The following is a 22,782-nucleotide window of genomic DNA, read 5'->3' on the forward strand; positions in this document are numbered from 1 at the left end:
AAAAAGGATGGCATCAATCTTGCAAAAATCAACACTGAAGCACGTACACACGATGTTCTTAATTCATCAAATGGCATCTACTGCAGCAACTTCACGTCACACACAAAAACTACGTAATGCACCTGCTAAAAAGGCATGTGTGTGTATACGTGAGGGTACGCACATGTACATGTATTTCCATAACGCATAATTTGTCCACATCGTAAGCTGAGGTTTACGCCTACAACATTTAAAACAAGAACACACTCCTAGAAAATAAATCTCGGAGAGACTGCCCAGCCTCTTCTCTGGTAATGAGTAACTATGTTTGATCTTATAATTCAAATGCTTTCCATATATTCAGAATCAGTGTAAGAGTTAAAATATAAAATATCTAAGTAGTTTCATTATGGATACTTATAAAACCTACTTGGTAAGTGACTGTGCTTTCTGCTGTAGGAAAGTATCTCTGTGTATTTTAATGGCCTGAAGACTTTTTTTGTCCAGAAGTTTGGCAGCTGCTGGTATTTTCTGGATCAAAAAATTATCAGGAAACCAAATAATATTAGCAGTTAGAGTGATGGCTGGTACCTGAAACAGGAAATATAATAAAGGGGGAAATCATTAAATGCAGGCTAAATAATGAACTGTTTAATAGTCCAACAACAGGCAAAGGAAGACAATTTATTTCAAGAAAAATAATGATAAAAAGATCCTCATTAATGTGAAAAAATTTATGTTAACATGGCACAGAATTCAGGGCAAGGCATTCCTGTACCTGGTGTGGAGCATGACATTAATTTTATTCTGCCTAAATATTAAACAACATACACAACATACACAAACACACTCATGGATTTTCAGATGAACAAAAATATGTAAAAATTAAACAGAAACTTGAATCGTTACGACCTTTACTCTCACTTTATATTAGTGAAAAAATGCAGAATACATATCCAAGATGGCTGGGTTCTCATGGTCAATGTACCTGATTCTACATAATGTTTAAATTTTCAACTTTGAAATCAGGCGCCACACCATGGAAACAGCAAAGACAGAAAAAAAAATTATCTCATATTTTTCCTACTTCAATAATGGGAATGAATGACAAAAAGAAGGAAAAGAAAGAAAAGAGATAAAAGTAGTAATAGGAAGTTAATGTACAGGAAAAGATCCAGAAAAGCACCTACTAATCTGTATTTATATGATGCGGAATTATGGGGTATTTTCATGTACAATGTTACTTATTTTTGGACAGCTTAGTTTTTTAAATGAATATTATACTATTAGTTTTATAAGTATTATTACAAAAATTATCATTTTTGTAAGCAGGAATAAAACACATTTTAAAATATCTAGTTTTATCCAAAATCTTTTCCATCTATTCAAATTGAAAAAAAACAGAAGTTACAAATTCTCACCTTCTTACAAATGTCCAATAAAGACTTGTAAAACTTCTTATCAACAGTTCGAAAAATTTGAAAGTGCAATACAAAGAGTCCACAAACTCCCACATACTTGTCTCTCTGATCAATTTCAGAAGGTTCTCCTTATAAAACATGAGAGAAAAAGAGTATACTTATAGTTCTGCTTTAAAGGAAATGAAAACTTTACAAACAAAAAAAAGAATGCATTTTACATTACCAAGTCTGGCTTCTACATTTGCAAAAATTGAGCGAATACTATGTGCAAATTCTTCAGCAAAAGTGCTATTTTTCGACACAGATACTCCTCCATTGAGAGAGTCAAACTGCTGTTCTATACAGGCCTACACAGAAAACGTTTAGAGAAATTTAGACTCTCATAAGTTACATGACTTAATATGCTATGAAACAGAATTAAATATAGAGTGATAAAATCCTACATTCATCATTTTAATTTTACTAACATTGAGGCTCAAGTTTTCAATCTAATCCAATATCTAAATCTTTCTGAATGGGAAATGTATATATACTTATATATTTGAGCACCAGTTATGTGAAAGGAATAAAACAGAACTGAAAATCTATATCCTACAAGAAGGGACACAGTGGTGCTTGGTGATACACAGAAGGTGTATCTGATGAAGCATGGGAAAGCATGCTTTATTATTTTAATTTACTTTTATGAAGAGACTTTATTTTTTCTGGTTACAATTACTCTCCTAGCACTTTATTACATCATGTGTAGAAATGGCTCCTGGAAAAAGAATCAATGAAAAAAATTCTTCTAAAATTAATGGATTTGTAGTTACATTGGTATAAACAAGAGCTGTGATCATTCTGTAAAAACTGTGACCATCTAAAATATAAATTAAAGGTAACTTTGAAATAGATCTTTAAATGGAATATACAGTTGAACCTTGAACAAGTCAGGGTCAAATCACATATAATTTATTGCTAGCCCTCTGTATCCACAGTTCCTCTCCATACTTGGATTCAACCAACTATGGACTGTGTAATACTATAGTGTTTACTATTGAAAACTATCCATATATAAGTGGACCCGTGCAGTTCAAACCCATGCTGTTCAAGGGTGTACTGTAATACAACTTCTGGTGAACACTACCAAAGCAGTGCCATCTAACAGAACTTCCTCTGATAATGGAAATGTTTTATGTATGTGCTGACTGGTATGACTGTTAGCCACAGCTGACTTTCCCCGCCGTTTTACTGAGATACCACTGGCATGTAACATATGTAAGTTTAAGGTGTGAGGGCTTCCCTGTGGCTCAGCAGCAAAGAATCTGCCTGCCAATGCAGGAGATGTGAGTTTGATCCCTGAGCCAGGAAGATCCCCTGGAGAAGGACGGCAACCTACTCCAGTACTCTTGCCTGGAGAATCCCATGGACACAGGAGCCTGGAGGGCTACAGTCCATGGGGTTGCAAAGAGTCAGACAGGACTGAGCACACACACAAGTGTGATAATTATATTACATGTGGCTATTAGCATTTGAAATGTTGCTAGTATGGCAGAGGGTGATTTATTTTAATTTAAATAGCTACATGGTTAGAAGCTACCTGAATTGTATAGATCCAAATTATATTCCCTGTGTAGGAAGAATTAAAACAGACTTTTAAGAGGCTGTTTCACAAATCTAAAATCTAGAGATTAACAACAAAAAAATGCCTGACAAACAACTGTTTATATACTAATCCTCGAACAGTTCTATCCTTTTACATAATTAAAAAAAAACTTTATCCCAAATATAACCAGTATACTGTTAATTTCATTAGCTACTAGATACTGACATAATTATATTTTACAACATAATCAATGTTTCAAGCTTAAGCACTTTTAAAGAAAAATACAGTCACAACAGTATGTTATAAAAGTGCCCCACTACAACTCTGAGCTGGGTCTACTAACAGAAGCCCGTTTATTACAGTCTGATACAGCTCTCATACCTGAAATATCATTCCATCAAGTAACTGCCCCTCTAGCTTCAGCAAGAACTTTTCAAATGGCTTTAGCTTTTCTTCCTGAATTCCAAACTTTGAAGGATTGTGATGGACAGATTTCAGTAACCTTGTAGAAAAGGAGGAGAAAGACCTTCAATTTGCCAATAAATTCTTATATTAAAACTATTCCCCAAAATCAAAGTTCTGTATTTATAATCATTTATTTGACACTACACATTTGAAAATTTGAACAAAAACAATCCTAATATATTTAAATTTCTAATCACATACCTTTTTATATCATCTTCAATTCAGATACCTGGTACTCTCTAGATAAAATTTAGTGAAAACCTAATAGATTGAATAAAATAAAATGCCTTCACTTTAAAAAGTCTGGAATATAAAACAAAATAAAACCAAGCTGAGAATAAATGTTACTTGTATAGAACAAGGAAAATAAACCTGGGTCCTAAAATAGTCAAATTAACATTCACTACACTTTAAGAATTAGGATGCTTTATACAAGTATATCATACTCTCAAAAAGCCCATCTGCAATTAAAAGAATGGTTACTGTCTTCAAAGAAAATCTGAAATGAGATCCTTCTAAATATGTATCTTCAGGTCTCTTAAAGGATCTGTACTATTTATATTTATTTTTTAGTAATACATTAACTGTACAAAGAGAATATTTTAAACATTTTAGTTGGCTCACCTTTTGTACATGGTCCAGTGGTCTTTTAATGTGATGTGATTATCAATAATTTCATCCAGGGTAAGCAAAACTGTTAGCAGCTCTCCCAAGTGCTCATACATAGTCTGCAAAAAAAACCTTTAATGATTATCATTTAATCACTAGTTAGAAGTTAAGCTTCATGTGGATTTTAAAGTTAAACACACTTGGGATAATTACTAACTTAAAGCAGTGGGAAAGTTAAGCTACAGATGAAACTACTAATCCTCAAAAAGGAACAGCCTAAAATTGGAAAACCCTTCACCCAAATTTCATCCTTAATCACATTACTGTAGATTCCCTCAGACCACTTACAGCAGGGGTCCCCAGCCTTCAGGATCTAATGCCTGATGATCGGAGACGGAGCTGATGTAATAATAATAAAGTGCACAGTAAATGCAATGTGTTTAGATCATCCCCAAACCATCCCTTCACCCCCTTCCCCACCCCTGTGGTCTGTGAACACTGTCTTCCAAAAAAGCGGTCCCTAGTGCCAAAGAGGCTGAGGACCACCAACTTCGAGAGTCTGCATTGGGCCAATACTAGGAAGTCACAGTGGGTCAATAACGCCTCATCAAGTTCACAAATGAGAGAACAAATGCAAAAGAAAGAAACCCTTTAAGAGCCTTGCAGTAAGTGTAGTACTCCCCAATCATATAAATGCCAAAGTAAAATACGCGAAAAATTATTATTTTACAAGTTAAATTACTTTTACCTGAAAATGAACTCCAGTTGTTTCTATAATTTTGGGTGCAATCCTGTAATAAAATAACATCCAAGTTTAAAAGAAAACCTCATTTTTTGGTCACAGTTCATGTTTATTTTAAGGAAAAAGCCTCTTGGAATTTAAAAATGTATTTACTTTTATTTAGGCTTTCGTCACTAAAATTTATGCAACACAAGTTTACTATCATAGTCCACACCCAAGAAGAGGACTAACGTACTCTCCTTGCCTATACCCAACTCAGTGGGTAGGTACATGTCAATACATGGCCCATCTAGCTTGGGATGAAGCAGAGAAATACCAAAACTGATATTCATTTATTTCTAAACTATTAGAATTTCTCAATTTTCAACTAGAATCTTTGCTATCCTACCCAAACTGGCATTTGGAAACTAGTCCTCTCTTCAGTTGGGTTTATTTCTAGAGTTTTCATTCCTACTGAGAAAACAATGCATACAAATGGGATTACACCAAAGTCAAAGCCCCAGGATAATTCAATTTTACTTCCCAGAGACTCAACCTACTCAACAGTAAATGAATTAATACTTATATATTAAACCACATAGAAAATATTCTGCAAGATAGAATACTTTAAAAATTAAATACAAAATTCAAATAAACTTTGTCTTTCTAGGACAGGGCTGTGGTAGAGAGGGGTCTCTGAATCACACACCAGGTTCTATGGCGGGCCGGCGTAGCTATGCTGTCAGTCCCTTCTGCCATGAGAACTTTAGTGAAAAACAGAGCTAAGTATCTGACAGAGCAGAAGCACACGAGAATGGGAAACAACACACTCTTCCACTTTACAAAGAGAGTTAAGATGCAGCATGGGCTAAGAACAACAACAATGAATGGACTGGTGACCGAAAGAATCAGACTGAAACTGCTATGGAATCTTGGCAAATACTTCCTTTGGGCCTCAGTTATCTCTCTTCTCACAACTGAGAACTCCTCATCATATACCTAAACAAAGGTATTTTAAGATTGTAAGTGAGTGGGAAAAAATTAAGTATAAAGTTTTAATCAAATGCAAGGTATTACTCTGTGGTGGTTAGGAATACTAACCATGACAATTTGATCATTTTTCTTGATTTAGGGCAATGATATCCAAACTTGGAAGATCATTAGAATTAAAGATTATCTAGTCCCCTCTCCCTAAGATTCAGTAGTTTAAGTGTCATATGATTCTAATGAGCCAAGAATACTTCAATGTAAAGAAAAGCAGTAAGAGAACTCAGTACATTCTATGTTAGCCCTTTTCTCTACAATTAAAGATTATTCTGTCAACATTTTCATTCAGACAGATAATGGGTTCCTGCACCACGGTATAAACTGTCTTCCTAACCTCTGCATTATACACATCACGAGTGTTTAAAACATCACGAGCGTTCAAAGAAAGATGAGTACGTGAATGAAGGAATGAGGGAATAAATGAGTAAACACACGAAAACCTTTTAAATATTTAGCTAGTTTAAGAAAAGACGTTCCCTGCATCTCTATTAAAAATGCAAAATGATTTTTAAAATCCATTACTTGTTACTGATATAGAGGGCAGCCAACTGATGGACTACATTCATCACCACTTCATAGCACCTCGTAACAAAACAAGACAGTTCCTGAAATGACAAGTTGAGTATATGTTACAAGTTGAGTAAACGTCATCATTTCTGACTTTTATGTTAACAACGCTAAGAATAAAACTGTTTTCTAGTAAAAATCTCCAGTTAACCTGCAATAAGATTTAAAGCATCCTTCAAGCAATCAGTTATTCACTCACCTCCCACGGTCATTTCTACCTCTTTGCCTCCATAGCATTTCATTCATCCTTGTATTTTAAGTCTTGCTTTCACTGCTCATATAATTCCTAAGTGACAGAGACTGTCTTACTCCTTCTTTGAATAGCCACTGTCCAGTACTGTGGTTAATCTTCAACTGCTTCTCAATTTCTGCCTATTAAATGAACATCTGAATGAATGAAGCTCAAAAGCTGCCAGTTTACAAAGTGTGACAAGGAATGGAAAGGGTCTTCAGAAATCACTCTGAAATAACTTCAAATGTTTATAACCTTTAACCCTACCTATTAACAGGCTTGGCACACATTAAGTGAAATATAGATTTTCCCAGGAATATGTTTGTCATTCTTAAAGAGATGGGAATACCAGACCACCTGACCTGCCTCTTGAGAAATCTGTATGCAGGTCAGGAAGCAACAGTTAGAACCAGACATGGAACAAAAGACTGGTTCCAAATGGGAAAAGGAGTACGTCAAGGCTGTATATTGTCACCCTGCTTATTTAATTTATATGCAGAGCCATGAAATTAAAAGACGCTTACTCCTTGGAAGGAAAGTTATGACCAACCTAGATAGCATATTCAAAAGCAGAGACATTACTTTGCCAACAAAGGTCCGTCTAGTCAAGGCTATGGTTTTTCCTGTGGTCATGTATGGATGTGAGAGTTGGACTGTGAAGAAGGCTGAGCGCCAAAGAATTGATGCTTTTGAGCTGTGGTGTTGGAGAAGACTCTTGAGAGTCCCCTGGACTGCAAGGAGATCCAACCAGTCCATTCTGAAGGAGATCAGCCCTGGGATTTCTTTGGAAGGAATGATGCTAAAGCTGAAATTCCAGTACTTTGGCCACCTCATGTGAAGAGTTGACTCACTGGAAAAGACTCTGATGCTGGGAGGGATTGGGGGCAGGAGGAGAAGGGGACGACAGAGGATGAGATGGCTGGATGGCATCACTGACTCGATGGACATGAGTCTGAGTGAACTCCAGAGTTGGTGATGGACAGGGAGGCCTGGTGTGCTGCGATTCATGGGGTCACAAAGAGTCGGACACGACCAAGCGACTGAACTAAACTAAAGAGTACATCATGAGAAACGCTGGGCTGGAGCAAGCACAAGCTGGAATCAAGATTGCCGGGAGAAATACCAATAATCTCAGATATGCAGATGACACCACCCTTACGGCAGAAAGTGAAGAACTAAAGAGCCACTTGATGAAACGTAAAAGAGGAGAGTGAAAAAGTTGTCTTAAAGCTCAACATTCAGAAAACTAAAATCACTGCATACAGTCCCATCACTTCATAGCAAATAGATAGGGAAACAGTGGAAACAGTGGCTGACTTTACTTTTCTGGGCTCCAAAATCATTGCAGATGGTGATTGCAGCCATGAAATCAAAAGATGCTTACTCCCTGGAAAGAAAGTTATGTCCAACCTAGACAGCATATTAAAAAGCAGAGACATTACTTTGCCAACAAAGGTTCGTCTAGTCAAGGCTATGGTTTTTCCAGTGGTCGCGTATGGATGTGAGAGTTGGACTGTGAAGAAGGCTGAGCGCCAAAGAATTGATGCTTTTGAGCTGTGGTGTTGGAGAAGACTCTTGAGAGTCCCCTGGACTGCAAGGAGATCCAACCAGTCCATCCTAAAGGAGATCAGTCCTGGGTGTTCATTGGAAGGACTGACGTTGAAGCTGAAACTCCAATACTTTGGCCACCTGATACGAAGAGCTGACTCATTGGAAAAGACCCTGATGCTGGGAAAGATTGAGGGCAGGAGGAGAAGGGGACAACTGAGAATGAGATGGCTGGATGGCATCATTGACTTCATGGATATGGGTTTGGATGGACTCCAGAACTTGGTGATGGACAGAGAGGCCTGGCGTGCTGCAGTTCATGGGGTCGTAAAGAGTCAGACGACTGAGCAACTGAACTGAATTCACACCTATCTTATTTAGAATCTAATTAAATGTATGGCTGTTCTAAACAATAAGCTCTCTGTGGGCAGAAATGTGTTGGTTTTGTGCACTGCTGTATCCCAAGCACCAATCACAGTTTCTAACATATGCTAGGCTCCCAAAACATTTGTTGAATATATAAAATGAAATTATATGCAGCTGTGAGATCCACAATTTAAATGTTTTAAAAGTGAAAATAATGCATTTCAATTTTATTTAAACAGCTCCAGTTATCTCTTATTAAACTTCTATAAATCTAATAAAAGCAAAGCAAAGACTAGAAAATGCAGGACAAATAGAAAACACAAAGCAAAAGGTAGAAACGAGTCCTGGTACATAACAGACTATCTATAAAATACAGAAAAAGAACCAGTTAAAACACAGAAATTTTCAGATTATATAAAAAAGCAAAATCCAAATAGATCCAGTTTTAGAGAAACACAACTGAAACATAACGACACTGAAAGGCTGAAAGAATAAAAAAGAATTTTAAAAAAAGAAAATGCTAACTAGAGCTGGGGCAGTGATAGTAGTATCAAATAGATTTTGATTAACATTAGTATAGCTAATTAATATGTATGTAATTATATATTATATACATAATTATCACAGTTTAAGAAGGTCATCACACAATAAACAATTCGATTTACTGGAAATTATTAACAATTCTAAACTCATAAGCACCAAATAAAACGTCCTCAAAATAAGAAATGCAAAATTTGACAAAACCAGAAGGAGAAACTGACACCTTCACTTCAACCTTGCAAATCAACATTTCTCAGACCCCAGCCCAGCAGGCTTCCTGTTAGGTTTTGTCAACAGGTGGCACTAAAAGGAGACCTAAAGGCAGGAAAGGGACATCCCTTCTATTTCTTGCTGTTTTTATCAACATAATCCAGGCAGGATCAGTTCAACCCAGCAATCACAACTTGCCCCAGGCTCCAGCTTCTTTCAGCACTGCTGCTGCTAAGTCACTTCAGTCGTGTCGGACTCTGTGTGACCCCATAGACAGCAGCCCACCAGGCTCCCCCGTCCCTGGGATTCTCCAGGCAAGAATACTGGAGTGGGTTGCCATTTCCTTCTCCAATGCATGAAAGTGAAAAGTGAAAGTGAAGTCGCTCAGTCGTGTCGAACTCTTAATGACTCCAGAAGCAATATTCAATTTTAAAGTCTACCAGCAGCAGCCAGGCAGCACTGATTCCTCAGAGCTATGATATTAATACTAATTCCCTGGGGCTCCTCCTCCTAGCTCTCAGATTCTAACAACCTGAACCTTTTTCCTTTTTTACCTAGATATAGGGGTGATACTTGCGTCCTCTGGCTTACCTCACTGTTTTTCCTTTCAGCCCTCCAATCCTTATGTAACCAATTCTCTAGATTTAATATATATTCTTTTTTTCTTTAATTGAAGTACAGTTGACTCACAATATTGTATTAGTTCCAGGTGTACAGCAAAGTGATTTAACAATATATTTTTTCAGATTCGTTTCCATTAAGGTTAATAAAAAAACTGAGTACAGTTCCCTGTGCTATGCAGTAGATCACTGCTGTTTACCTATTTTGCGTATAGCAGTGTGCACCTGTTAATCCCGTACTTCTACCTTATCCCTCTTCCCACCTTTCCCCTATGGTGACCGTACGCTTGTTTTCTATGTCTGTGAGTCTGTTTCAGTTTTGTAAAGAAGTTATTTGCATTATTTTTTAGACCCCACACATAAATGATATATTTGTCTTTCTCTACCTTCACTTATGATAACCTCTAGGTCCAGCCATGTTGCTACAAATGACATTACTTTATTCTTTTCTGTGGCTGAGTAATATTCCATTGTGTATGTATATACCACATCTTTATCCATTCATCTGTTGACAGGCACTTAGGTTGCTTCCATGTCTCATCGACTGTAAACAGTGTTGTATTACTGGGGTGCATGTTAACTTTTCAAATTAAGAGTTTTCATCTTTTCAGAATATATGCCCAAGAATGGTACTGCTGGACCAAATGGTAGCTCTTTTCAATCTCCCCTTTTGAAGTATCCTGTGTGATACTTGCTTTTGGATTGAACCCTGACTGACATGTACCATCATAGAGGACAACTGCAACAAAATGCTCTCAATTAGGTGAGAAGACCAAAACAAAGTAGTAAAGATATAAAAGATTTGAACATATTAGCATGCCTGATTCAATGAAATACATCAAATCTTATATCCAACAGTCAGAAGGTAAGTGGGATTATGGCTACTGTTTCCTGATTTCCAGTTTTTGCTTTTATCATATGAGCACTGCTTTTACAACAGGGAGGGGAGAAACAGAACTTATTTCATTCTTTTGATAAATCAAAAGACCTAGAATAACTTTACACTGTAAAATAAAACTTTACAGTAATGAAAAGTATATCTAAATTGAAACATCTGGTTAAAAGCATCATATGCTGCTGCTTTTAAAACTTCACTCTTGTCCATATATCAGCTTAATGATCTTTCTTAGCCACTTTTTCTATCATAAATTATCTTTTCCTACCAGGTACAAAGTTTAAATTGTTTTAAGAGGCATGGTGATAAACTGTCCATAAATGAAATTATACAAACTTATTTTGATAGCTTATGTCACTAAAAACGCTTTGAAAATCTTTCAGGAATTACAATCTCCTTAAATATAATCCAATGCCAACAAAGTGCCTTACCCTCAGAGTACAATCTCTGAGCATCTGACATTTCAGAACTCTTTTCTGATTACGTGATTTACTCAAACTTTTTTTTGGGGGGGGGGGGGGTGGGAAACTCAATAAAAAGTAAAAACCACTTACCTGTAAGAATGAAATAAATCTCCCCATTTGAATTTGACAATCACCTTCCACCATGCTGGAATCTGTAGCTTTAAAAAGCAACATGAAGAATATTTCAAGTTTTTATCTTAAAGTCAATCAACATCAAAAAAGGAAAATGATTTTTATTCATTAGGACATCTTCTAATCTGGATAGTATGAAAAATAGAATTTTACACTAAAGAGAAAAATGAAACAATCATTAATCACACAATTAAAAGCAACCATCTGTCCCACTATTTAATGAATTCAAGGAAAATCTTCATCTAGCTATTGTGCTTTGTAATTTATAAAAATATTCACAGATCAATTTTATACAGAATTTGCTGCCGCTTGTTCACTGAGGTTTTCACCTGTTTACTAAATAAAAACACAAAGCAACAAAGAAATGTGACTGTTCACTGCTCAAACTAACACTTTACATGATCATAACAGTCCTAGAATTGTCAGTTAACTTTGTTTATTTCAAGTACCACAACATTACAATGTGAAATTTTAAAACTTACCTCCTTCTCCATAAAACAAGAGACCATTATAAAACTTAGTTTCAGCCTGTTTAAAAAAATTAAAATAATTTTAAAGGTTGCTATTTTGTTTTTAAATTCCTAGGCTGTCTTCATTATCCTTATTTAATAATACACAGATGACTACATCATACATACAAATTTACTTAACTTCAAAAACTGCTTATAATATAGGTAAATTCAATCTATCTTTAGAATACCAAAGATATTACTGATACTCAAAGTTATTTCTTGATTTCTTTAGCCTTTACTTTATCTGACCACTCTAACTGTCCGACATCCTCTCACAAGTTCATGAGAGAAAGCAACCATGTAGTACCAAAAACGTAAAAAAGAAAAATAAATTAAAAAAAAAAAAAATCTAAAGAAGAAAAGATGAAGTTTACCATCTACCACTTTCAAAGGCTCATGGGTGAGGAAATGCAAAACATTATAAATTCAAACCTTTTTTATTACCATCTACCAGTTTTAATGGCTCACGGGTGAAGAAACGCAAACCATGAAAAATTCGAACCTTTTTAAAAAAAATCAGTTATATCCAGAAGATCCAGTATATATGACAAGTAATACAGAAGGAATGCAGGCCCAGACTCAAACCATTACTACCAATAAAATGTTGGATGAGTGACACCCTCTTTAAGCTTCAATTTTCTCATCTATTTCTCACGTACCTCCAAGTGGTTATTACTGTTAAGAGGGTTAGCATGGTGTTTGGTAAATAGTACTTAGTGAATGGTCTCATTATTATTGCTAAAATAAATATATAGCTCACCCAATCTTCATGAAATATTTGTGCACACTTACACATATAAAAGCGCATATTTGCTTTTTCATATTTGCTTTTAAATCATGTTTTTAATGTCTTGAAGAATATAAATAATTACCTCATATTTTAATTTCTTGATTTCACAACAAAGTGCAGCATAAACAGTGATGACTTTGTTTAGGACCTAGTTTCATGAGGAAAAATACAAAAGGAAAGAAGTAAATTATAGAAGATAATGAAAGCATTTTAAAAAATAGATTTTTAGGTTTAGGAATCTGTACCTTGTTTTCGGTCTTGATGAGTTCCAAAAGGGAAGACTGTTCATAAGGCAAAAGCTATAGAAACAAAGGAAAATAAATTCCTTTTTAATTTAAAAAAAATCATTAAAATTCTCAATACACAAATTGAGACTAGCTCTATTTCACTGAAAGTTGTGTTAGACCCTGTACTCAGCACCCGTCCCACAGCAGATGGGCACTGCTAACAGGTACAGGATTTCTTTCTGGAGTGGTGACAATGTTCTAAAATTGACTGTGGCACAAGTCTATGGAAACACTACAAACCAAAGAAATTGTATGATACACAAATTACATCTCAGGAAAGTTGCTATTAAAAAGTCAACACTGCTACCTTAGGACAGTTGTCTAGCACATAATAAATGCTTAAAAAATGTTATTATTTGAGTAGTAAGAGGCTACAGTTTCAAAGATGAAACAAAATACAACAACCTCAAAATGGAACACAGCAGCTTATTTTATATATTAAAAAAATAAAAATAAAAACACTCCCATATTAAGAGCCACTAAATAGCATAAAGGAGCTTTTGAAAAATCATGGAAATATTCTTTATCTTGACTGGGATATGAGTTACAAGGGGATAGATGTTTGGTAAAATTCACCATACAATATATTTTAAATCTACACACTTTTCTGTATGTAAAATAGTCTTAATAAGAAAACACAGCCTTAATATGCAATTCCAACCCTCTTCATTTTCTTGATAATGAAAAACAAAAGTCAGCTCAAAGACTGGAGTTTGCATCATTCTTTAAAAAAAAAAAAAAACAAAACACACACATGCATGGCTTAGAGAAAAGGAAATTAACCATGTTTCTCCAAGTTTCTTTTAGCTCTCTAGACTCCAAATAAAAATATATATCCCATATTTGAACACTGTTTTCAAGGCATATATGTTCTGAAAATGTATACGTAAATTAAAAATAAAACAAATTCCAACCTTTAATGCTATAGGATCAAGATTGAAATCCCAAACGTCTCCAATTGAGTCATCCAGTGCATCCTCAATTCTTCTCAATTGAGAGGTATACTCCTCAAGAAATTTCCCATAATTCTTAAGCTGGACTTCAGCATGAATTTCTAAATATAAATTTGAAAAGTTTGTGAAAAGTAATGAATTACAAGACATTTACTTCAAATAATCTCAAAAGTCACAGAAAAGTAGATAGTAAGCATTGTTAATGTATCACCCTGGAATGTCTGGAATTCTTGAAAATAAAGTTCTAAAGTTAAACAGTAATTGAACTTTCTATCTTTTCCAAGTATAATAATAATTGTACATACAGTAGATGGTACTTTAAGAAATCATCTTAAAACTATAACTTTAAAGTACTATGAAAAAGTCACTATACTATTTACCCCATAATCTAAACAATCTGAAAATGCCTTAGACAACTCAATGTCCTAATTCTCTATTTTAATCATAAACAACTACTTTGTGCAAAAAACCTGATTTAGGTGCAAAAATCTGAGCTGTCATAGAAGCAAAATTTTTAACTGTAATGCTTAATTACACAGTAAACTATGCCTAAAAATACACCTAAATATTGTTTTTGAAATGATTTTAGATCTGCTTCATCACAGTATTATTTCTGTAATGCCCCAAATTTATATTGCTAATTTTATATTTATAATGCCCCAAGATATATTGTTTTAATTATCATAATAGAATTGGAAAAGCCAGTAAAGGACACTGAGTACAGAATATTGTGTTGATATTTACAGACTTTACATATTAATAGAGGACTCTAGAAGTCACTGGAATAAACTGGACAAAAAGTTCCCTTACTCATCAAAAATACCTGCTTGTCAATGCAGGAGACGAAAGAGACGTTAGGTTCAAAAAATCCCCTGGAGGAGGGCATGGCAAATCACTCCAGTTTTCTTGCCTGGAGAATCCCATGGACAGAGGAGCCTGGTGGGCTACAGTTCACAGGATCGCAAAGAGTGGGACAAGACTGAAGTGACTCAGCACCATACATTATAATTACTTACTCCAAAGGGAGCAAATTCAACTCCAACTCAGATTCTCTTACTGATGTGAATTACTTTATTCAATTGCTGACTTCTTAAAAAAGTAAAGCTTTTCTCTCCTCAAATTAGCAATGCAAAGCAACTTTAAGTATGTTCCAACTCACTGAAGATCTAGCTTCACATTCTCACCTATTCTGCAACTAATGTTCAGAATCAGGTGGATTCATTTAGTTAACTTAATGCCTGGAATCAGGTGGATCCATTTAATTACGGTTCCTGCTTTATTATAGCATTAATCCAGGCAATTCTGGAAAGCAATATAAATGATTCATATTCCAAAAATTAATGAAAACCAGGCCCAGAGAAGAGAGCTCTTCCCTTCCTTACAGCTTAAATTTTAAAAACTGTGTATGATTCTCAAAATCCCAAGTACCTGTCTAATTTTCAGTTACAAGGGAAATGACCAAAGCTGCATTTAACCAGAAAATGACTTCTTAATGACAACGCTAGACAAACATGCCAATGAATTATTCATTTAGTCTGTTTGGAAATTAAAGTAGCAGGCAAGAGAAAATCTGTAATAACATTAAAGTTCCTTGCTGATAAGTTTTTAAGCTGGTAAAAGTTAAAATAAGATCTGAAATAAGAACTCTATAGTGATTCTTCAAGAGTTAAATTCCAAAAACCTATTAACATGCTTATCACTTCCAAGAGACTGAATTCCTTTTTTTATCTTTGTGTGGAAAATATCTTTGAGTGAATCAGACTGAACTGATTCAATCTACCAGAACCATTTTCAAACCCAAACATATCTTCAATCCAATATTTCACAGATACAGAGTAAGGAACCTCTATCCATAAAACTTCATACATGACAAGGTGCAGTTCACTTTAACAAAGACAGAATCCTCTCCACAAACAAGTTGAAAGATCGTGTCACTATCACCAGGATTGTTTTCTCATGCTGTGTAAGAGCTAGTAACTCATGGAAAGTTTTGTGAGAAACGGCTAACCATCCTGAATTAAACTCACCCTTTTGACAGGCTAATAAAATCTACATACATCTAATGTGTCTGTCTTTGTAAAAATTAAGCAAAATTTACACGTAATTTTTAAAAACTACACCTTTTGAGAAAACTACATAAAAAAACAAATTCAAAAAGCAGTTAAGCCTAATATCTCTTATTTAAATCACCTATACAGATTCATATTACCAAATATAAGAAACGGATTGCGAATTTGTATTCATCTTAAGTAGTTTCAATGAAATAGCTTGACCTCTAAATTTTGCTACGTGGAACTGAATTTGTTAGGTTTTGGAGATTGGATTTCTAAATTAAAATGAGACAATCCAATTTTATGAAGTAAAATCTGCAGGAGATATGCTGTTAATTTCCGAAACCTGTCTAGGTGCGCTGGAAACCACAGGGCATCACTTTTCAAAAATACCATTAAACGTAAATAAAAGACATGGAAGGTAATAAATTGATGTTCACGTGTTTGTTTTTCACGCTTGAGTTCTTTTTCGCTACCTTCTACAGTTCTAAGAATATGAAGGCAAAGACACTCGAAACTTCCCAAAGTTGGTTTGGGAGGAAAACGAAGAAAAACAGGAAACCGAAACAGGAACCTCGACCTCAACCTCACCTAAAACTGCAAGCTCGGAAGATCCAGCGAAAGTCCCAGGAGACCAGGGACCAGGCCGCCTCCGCTCCCCAGGATGCGGACCTCCCCGGGGGAGCCCCGCCCGGGGCCCCGGCTGCACCAAGTGGACACGCCGCGCCCCCGGGCCACGGCGCGCTCCGCCGGACAATCACAACCCCATACGCCAAGCCAGGCCGGGCCTGCCTGACTCACCATCACTGGGGCTCCCGACACCGAAAGTTAGGTTCGCGAGCCCGTGCCTCTCACACCCCAAGGCGCAGAAAGCTGCGCGCCCACCGCAACGCAAAGCCCTCCCGCAGGAGCGCTGCCCGGACGTCGGTGGGCCGATGAGCGTACACCCGCAGCCCTCGCCCTGCCGCTCCCTTACTCTGTGAGCCGTCGTCTACGCGGTCGAACTCCCAGTCCGGGGACAGAGTCTCCACCGCCATCACCCCGGCGCCTCCCCCAGTCACAGCCCAAACCAGCCTTGGCTAAGACCGCGGCCTCACCCCAGCGGCTGTAGCAGCACGTGACTTCCGGCTTCGGCCCCGCCCCCGCTCGCGAGGGCCAGCGGGGCTAGACGCCCCTGCGGGCCGCGGGGGCCGCTGGGAAACCGAGTCCTCCGGGGGTGGCCGGCGGAGGCTGCCACAGCCTTGGCGGTGGTCCTTTAGGTGTCCCCTAGTTACTACGTGGGCGTCGCAACCATCCAGTTCATTTCTCACGGCATATCTCTATACCTTCAGTTTAGCCCTGCAGTCTCCAGGAACTTTTAATACTAAAAGAACTGCTCCCTCATTCTAGCCTAAAGAGGGCAAAATTGATGGGGTGAGGGCTTAATAGGAAGGCGTGGTCAACTAGAACATAGCCGTCCAGGCACTTCTTACCAGAAGCTCGTTTAGCCAACGACTTCCTGGTCTCCAACGTCCGAGCTCTTGCCGCTCTTGTCCTGCACTCCCAATGCGGGTTGCTCTTGAGGGGAAAACAAAAAACAAAAACGATGTGCAAGAGGAGTTACTTTATGAACACATTTAAACGAGGAATTTTACTACTCTGTTTATTTTGCACTCAGCTCTCATCTTTCGTGCTTCGTGCTCAGTCATGTCCGACTCTCTTCGACCCTATGGACCATAGCCCACCAGGTGATCTTCCCAACCCAGGGACTGAACCGGCATCTCCTGCATTGGCAGGTGGATCCTTTATCACTGAGCCACCTGGGAAGCCCCGGCTCTATTCATACCTCTTCTTAAAAAGCCAGAGGGAAGAAGTGCAGTTGAAGTAGCTACCTGTTGTTGTTGTTCAGCTGCGTAGTCATGTCCAACTCTTTGAGACCCCGTGGACTACAGCCCGCCAGGCCTCTCTGGCCCTCACCATCTGCTGAAGTTTGCCCATGTTCATGTCCATTGCATCAGTGAGGCCATCCATCCATCTCATTCTTCTTCTGCACTCAGTCTTTCCCAGCTTCAGGGACTTATCCAATGAGTCAGCTGTTGGCATCAGATGACCAAAATACTAGAGTTTCAGCTTCAACATCAGTCCTTCCAACCAGTATTCAGGGTTGATTTCCTGTAAGATTGACTGGTTTGATCTCCTTGCTGTCCAAGGAGCTACCTGTGCCTACCTGCTAACAGGCTTTTCAGTGAGCAGGGATCTGTGTTACTCAATAATGCTACATGTCTACATGTATTTGAACAGCAGTGTTCATTGCTGCATGGTTTTCAGTAGATACTAATAAGAAACCCTGTGCATGTCCATCCATGGGGAGTAATTACATAAAGTTTAATATGTCTGTACAGTGAAATACTAGATAACTGTTCAAAGAAATGGAGTAGATTTATAGAGACATGAGAAACTAACAGGAGGTAGTTGCAGGAAAGTGTGTATTTGTGGTTACATTTGTGTTTTCATATAAACCTGTACCAGCATCAGATCAGATCAGATCAGTCGCTCAGTCGCGTCCGACTCTGCAACCCCATGAATCCCAGCACGCCAGGCCTCCCTGTCCATCACCAACTCCCGGAGTTCACTCAGACTCACGTCCATCGAGTCAGTGATGCCATCCAGCCATCTCATCCTCTGTCATCCCCTTCTCCTCCTGCCCCCAATCCCTCCCAGCATCAGAGTCTTTTCCAGTGAGTCAACTCTTCGCATGAGGTGGCCAAAGTACTGGAGTTTCAGCTTTAGCATCCTTACTTCCAAAGAAATCCCAGGGCTGATCTCCTTCAGAATGGACTGGTTGGATCTCCTTGCAGTGCAAGGGACTCTCAAGAGTCTTCTCCAACACCACAGTTCAAAAGCATCAATTCTTCAGTGCTCAGCCTTCTTCACAGTCCAACTCTCACATCCGTACATGACCACAGGAAAAACCATAGCCTTGACTAGACGGACCTTTGTTGGCAAAGTAATGTCTCTGCTTTTGAATATGCTATCTAGGTTGGTCATAACTTTCCTTCCAAGGAGTAAGCGTCTTTTAATTTCATGGCTGCAATCACCATCTGTAGTGATTTTGGAGCCCAGAAAAATAAAGTCTGACACTGTTTCCACTGTTTCCCCATCTATTTGCCATGAAGTGGTGGGACCGGATGCCATGATCTTCGTTTTCTGAATGTTGAGCTTTAAGCCAACTTTTTCACCAGCATATGCGCATGTAAATAAAAGAAAGAGAAATTACTGAACAGGACAGTGGTCAACTGGAAAAGAGTATGTATTGGTGCTTAGAAAGTGAATTTTCAAGTTTTATTGTGTCTACTTACATTTTTTTAATCTTTAGCAAAGAGAATTTGTGAAGGTCTTCTGTAGTCTTAAATAGGACCAAAAATAACAAAGCAAGTAAACAGCCTCTTGAGGAACATTCCTTGAGGCCCCTGAATCTGCAGTTGGTCAAATATTTGAGGACCCACTAGGTACCAGGCACCATGCTATATGTAGAGATTGTTATGGAAAAAACAGACCAGAAAGGTGGATCCCACCCCTGTGGTACTTGCAGTCTTAGTGGGCATTTTAGAAAGGAAAAAAATAAAAATTTTGAAAATAACAGGAAACATCAGTGCTGAATGGTTAGCAAACTTTTTCCTTTTACTTCTGTGTGATCATGAATTTGACTGTGCTATATTCTTCATGTTTGTGCTAATCACTGTAATTAATCCCCTAGTAGCTCATTATGATACATTGAAATTAAAGGTCAGAGCAATTTGAATCTGCATATTCACTAATCTATTAAATCAGAGCGAGAGGCAGTTTCATTTAATAATTAAAAGCACAGTTTCTACAGTCAAACTGTGTAGGTCTGAATCATAGCTCTGCCGCCTACTAGCCATGGAGTTTGGGGCCAGGTAGTTTTTCCTGTGGTCATGTATGAATGTGAGAGTTGGACTGTGAAGAAGGCTGAGCACTGAAGAATTGATGCTTTTGAACTGTGGTGTTGGAGAAGACTCTTGAGAGTCCCTTGGACTGCAAGGAGATCCAACCAGTCCATTCTGAAGGAGATCAGCCCTGGGATTTCTTTCGAAGGAATGATGCTGAAGCTGAAACTCCAGTACTTTGGGCACCTCATGCGAAGAGTTGACTCATTGGAAAAGACTCTGATGCTGGGAGGGATTGGGGCAGGAGGAGAAGGGGATGACAGAGGATGAGATGGCTGGATGGCATCACTGACTCGATGGACGTGAGTCTGAGTGAACTCTGGGAGTTGGTGATGGACAGGGAGGCCTGGCATGCTGGGATTCATGGGGTCGCAAAGAGTGGGACACAACTGAGTGACTGAACTGAACTGAATTTAACCTCTGCCTCAATTTCCTCATTTGTAAAGTGGGACAAATAATAGGAAAATCCTCGTAAAATTGTTATGAGGACTAATTTAGTTCATACATGTAAGAAGTATAGAGCAATGACAACCACATGCTATAGAAATGCTTGCTGTTTGGAATCATTATCACCTAATTTTAAAATAAACCACAGGGATTGCCAGTCTTAAGCTTGCATATCTTTAAATCAAATTCCATACCTAGAATTTCAAATTTTATTACAGAATTACAAGTCAGAGACTAAATCTAAAGCACATTAACTATTAACTGAAATGTGCTATCTGAAAGTTATTTATTACAATAGATTTTCTGTATTTCTTAGGCTTAGGCTATCGAAGGCAAATAATCATTCTGAAAATTAAATACCCTTCTTTCTACTTTTCATCACTCTTAACAGTGCTTTCTGAAAGATAAGCTTGAAACTAGAAGGGGCAATATTTTATATGGACAGTATCATGCTATTTTGACAGCTTCAAAGAACTTTAAAACAATTGCCCTTAGAATGTGCCTGCCCACGGGCACCTAGCAATCCTTTCACTTAACTCTTCTACCCACAACTTAAACTTAACTACAAGTTTATTTCATACCTAAATATAGTATAGATAGATACTAGTGCTAAGGTATTGATGAACTAGTTTCTTAATATATGTTTAAAATATGTTTCTTACAATAGAAAATCTATGGTAATAACTCACTAAAGACATTTCTGTTAGTAATTTGTCAGAGTCCTATGTGTATCTGTCAAAAAGATTCCTAATATGTTAATACTCTTGCTTCTTGCAAGGGAAGCTATGACAAACCCAGAAAGTGTATTAAAAAGCAGAGACATCACTTTGCCAACAAAGGTCCATATAGTAAAAGCTATGATTTTTCCGGTAGTCATGTATGGATGTGAGAATTGGACCATAAAAAAGGCTGAATGCTGAAGAATTGATGCCTTCAAATTGTGGAGCTGGAGAAGATTTTTGAGAATCACTTGGATTGCAAGGAAATCAAACCAGTCAATTCTAAAGGAAATCAATCATGAATATTAATTGGAAGAACTGATGCCGAAGCTGAAGCTCCAATACTTTGGCCACCTGATTGGAAGAGCCAACTCACTAGAAAAGACCCTGATGCTGGGAAGAACTGAAGGTAAAAGGAGAAGAGGGCAGCAGAGGACAAATGGTTGGTGGCATCATCGACTCAATGGACGTGAGTTTGAGCAAACTCCAGGAGACAGTGCAGGACAGGGAAGCCTGGAGTGCTGCAGTCCATTGGGTAATAAAGAGCTGGACATAACTCAGTGACTGAACAACAATGTTAATTCATGTATTTCCCTCATGGCTCAGATGGTAAAGAATCTGCCTGCAATGCAAGAGATCCAGGTTCCATCCCTGGGTTGGGGTGGGATGATACCCCTGCAGAAGGAAATAGCACCCCACTCCAGTATTCTTGCCTGGAGAGTTCCTTGGACAGAGAAGCCTGAAGGGCTATGGTCCATGGGGTCACAAAGAGTCAGACATGCATCCCAATGCCGAAAACTCCACTCTTAATTACAATAAATTTTTAAGTGTTGCTGTCTAGTTAGACAACCCCTATTCCTGTTTTCTCCTCAAGGGTATTTTTATTTTTGACCCTTTGATTTTCCAAATACATTTTAGTCAGTTTGTAGAGCTCCATGGGAAACCCTGTTGGAATTCTAATTGAGATGGCACTACATCAGTTTGGCAGGAATAGATTTCTCTTCCATTGGTATTGAATCTTCCTAACACTAACGTTTATTGGGGTTTTCCCTAAAGTCTTTCAGCAAGTGTATAATTTTCTTTTCTTTCTAAACTTCAGAGGTTCCTTTTCGTAAATTTCTTGCATATCTTTTGTCAGGCTTATTCTTTTTTAAAAATATTTTTATTTATTTGGCTGTGCCGGGTCTTGGTTGAGGCACATAGACTTATTCTTTTATTAATGAATTTATTTTTGGCTGTGCTGTGCGTCTTTGTTGCTGCACACAGGCCTTCTCTAGTTGCGGTGAATAGGAGCTACTCTTTGTTGGGATGCTCGGGCTTCTCATTGCCGTGGCTTCTCTTGTTAAGGAACACAGGCTCCAGGGCCTGAGGGCTTCAGTAGTTGTGGCACACAGGCTGAGTTGCTCTGCAGCATACGGAATCTTCCCAGGCCAGGTATTGAACCCGTGTCCCCTCCATTGGCAGGCGGACTCTTATTCACTGATCCACCAGAGAAGTCATATAGACTTTTTCTTAAAGTAAATTTGCTTTCAATGATTGCAATTATAAACCATATTACTTCTAATGTTTTCTAACAGTTTCTTGCAGGTGTATCAAAGTAATAGATTATTATATATGGAACTTATATTCAGTCAAATTCTCCATTTAACTGTAACAAATTGCAGATTCTTTTGCA

The 22,782-nt window shown here is 37.7% G+C and overlaps 1 protein-coding gene across 2 annotated transcripts in view; it reads right to left on the bottom strand.

Annotated features, from left to right (window-relative positions):
* The window catches only part of WASHC4 (WASH complex subunit 4), a 62,330-nt gene extending 45,215 nt beyond the window's left edge, over window positions 1-17,115 (bottom strand). For both annotated transcript variants that reach the window (XM_005899065.3, XM_070370227.1), the window contains exons 1-13: window positions 16,971-17,115; window positions 13,905-14,044; window positions 12,949-13,002; window positions 12,786-12,851; window positions 11,884-11,929; window positions 11,360-11,427; window positions 6,350-6,432; window positions 4,808-4,850; window positions 4,075-4,178; window positions 3,367-3,487; window positions 1,624-1,747; window positions 1,401-1,528; window positions 410-570 (exon numbers count right to left, since the gene is read on the bottom strand). In XM_005899065.3, the coding sequence (XP_005899127.1) occupies window positions 410-570; window positions 1,401-1,528; window positions 1,624-1,747; window positions 3,367-3,487; window positions 4,075-4,178; window positions 4,808-4,850; window positions 6,350-6,432; window positions 11,360-11,427; window positions 11,884-11,929; window positions 12,786-12,851; window positions 12,949-13,002; window positions 13,905-14,044; window positions 16,971-17,031 (1,199 nt within the window). In that variant the 5' untranslated portion in view covers window positions 17,032-17,115. The remainder of the gene's footprint in view (window positions 1-409; window positions 571-1,400; window positions 1,529-1,623; window positions 1,748-3,366; window positions 3,488-4,074; window positions 4,179-4,807; window positions 4,851-6,349; window positions 6,433-11,359; window positions 11,428-11,883; window positions 11,930-12,785; window positions 12,852-12,948; window positions 13,003-13,904; window positions 14,045-16,970) is intronic.
* Window positions 17,116-22,782: the final 5,667 nt, after the last annotated feature.

The sequence above is a fragment of the Bos mutus genome, chromosome 5 (assembly GCF_027580195.1).
Source record: "Bos mutus isolate GX-2022 chromosome 5, NWIPB_WYAK_1.1, whole genome shotgun sequence".
NCBI lineage: Eukaryota > Metazoa > Chordata > Mammalia > Artiodactyla > Bovidae > Bos > Bos mutus.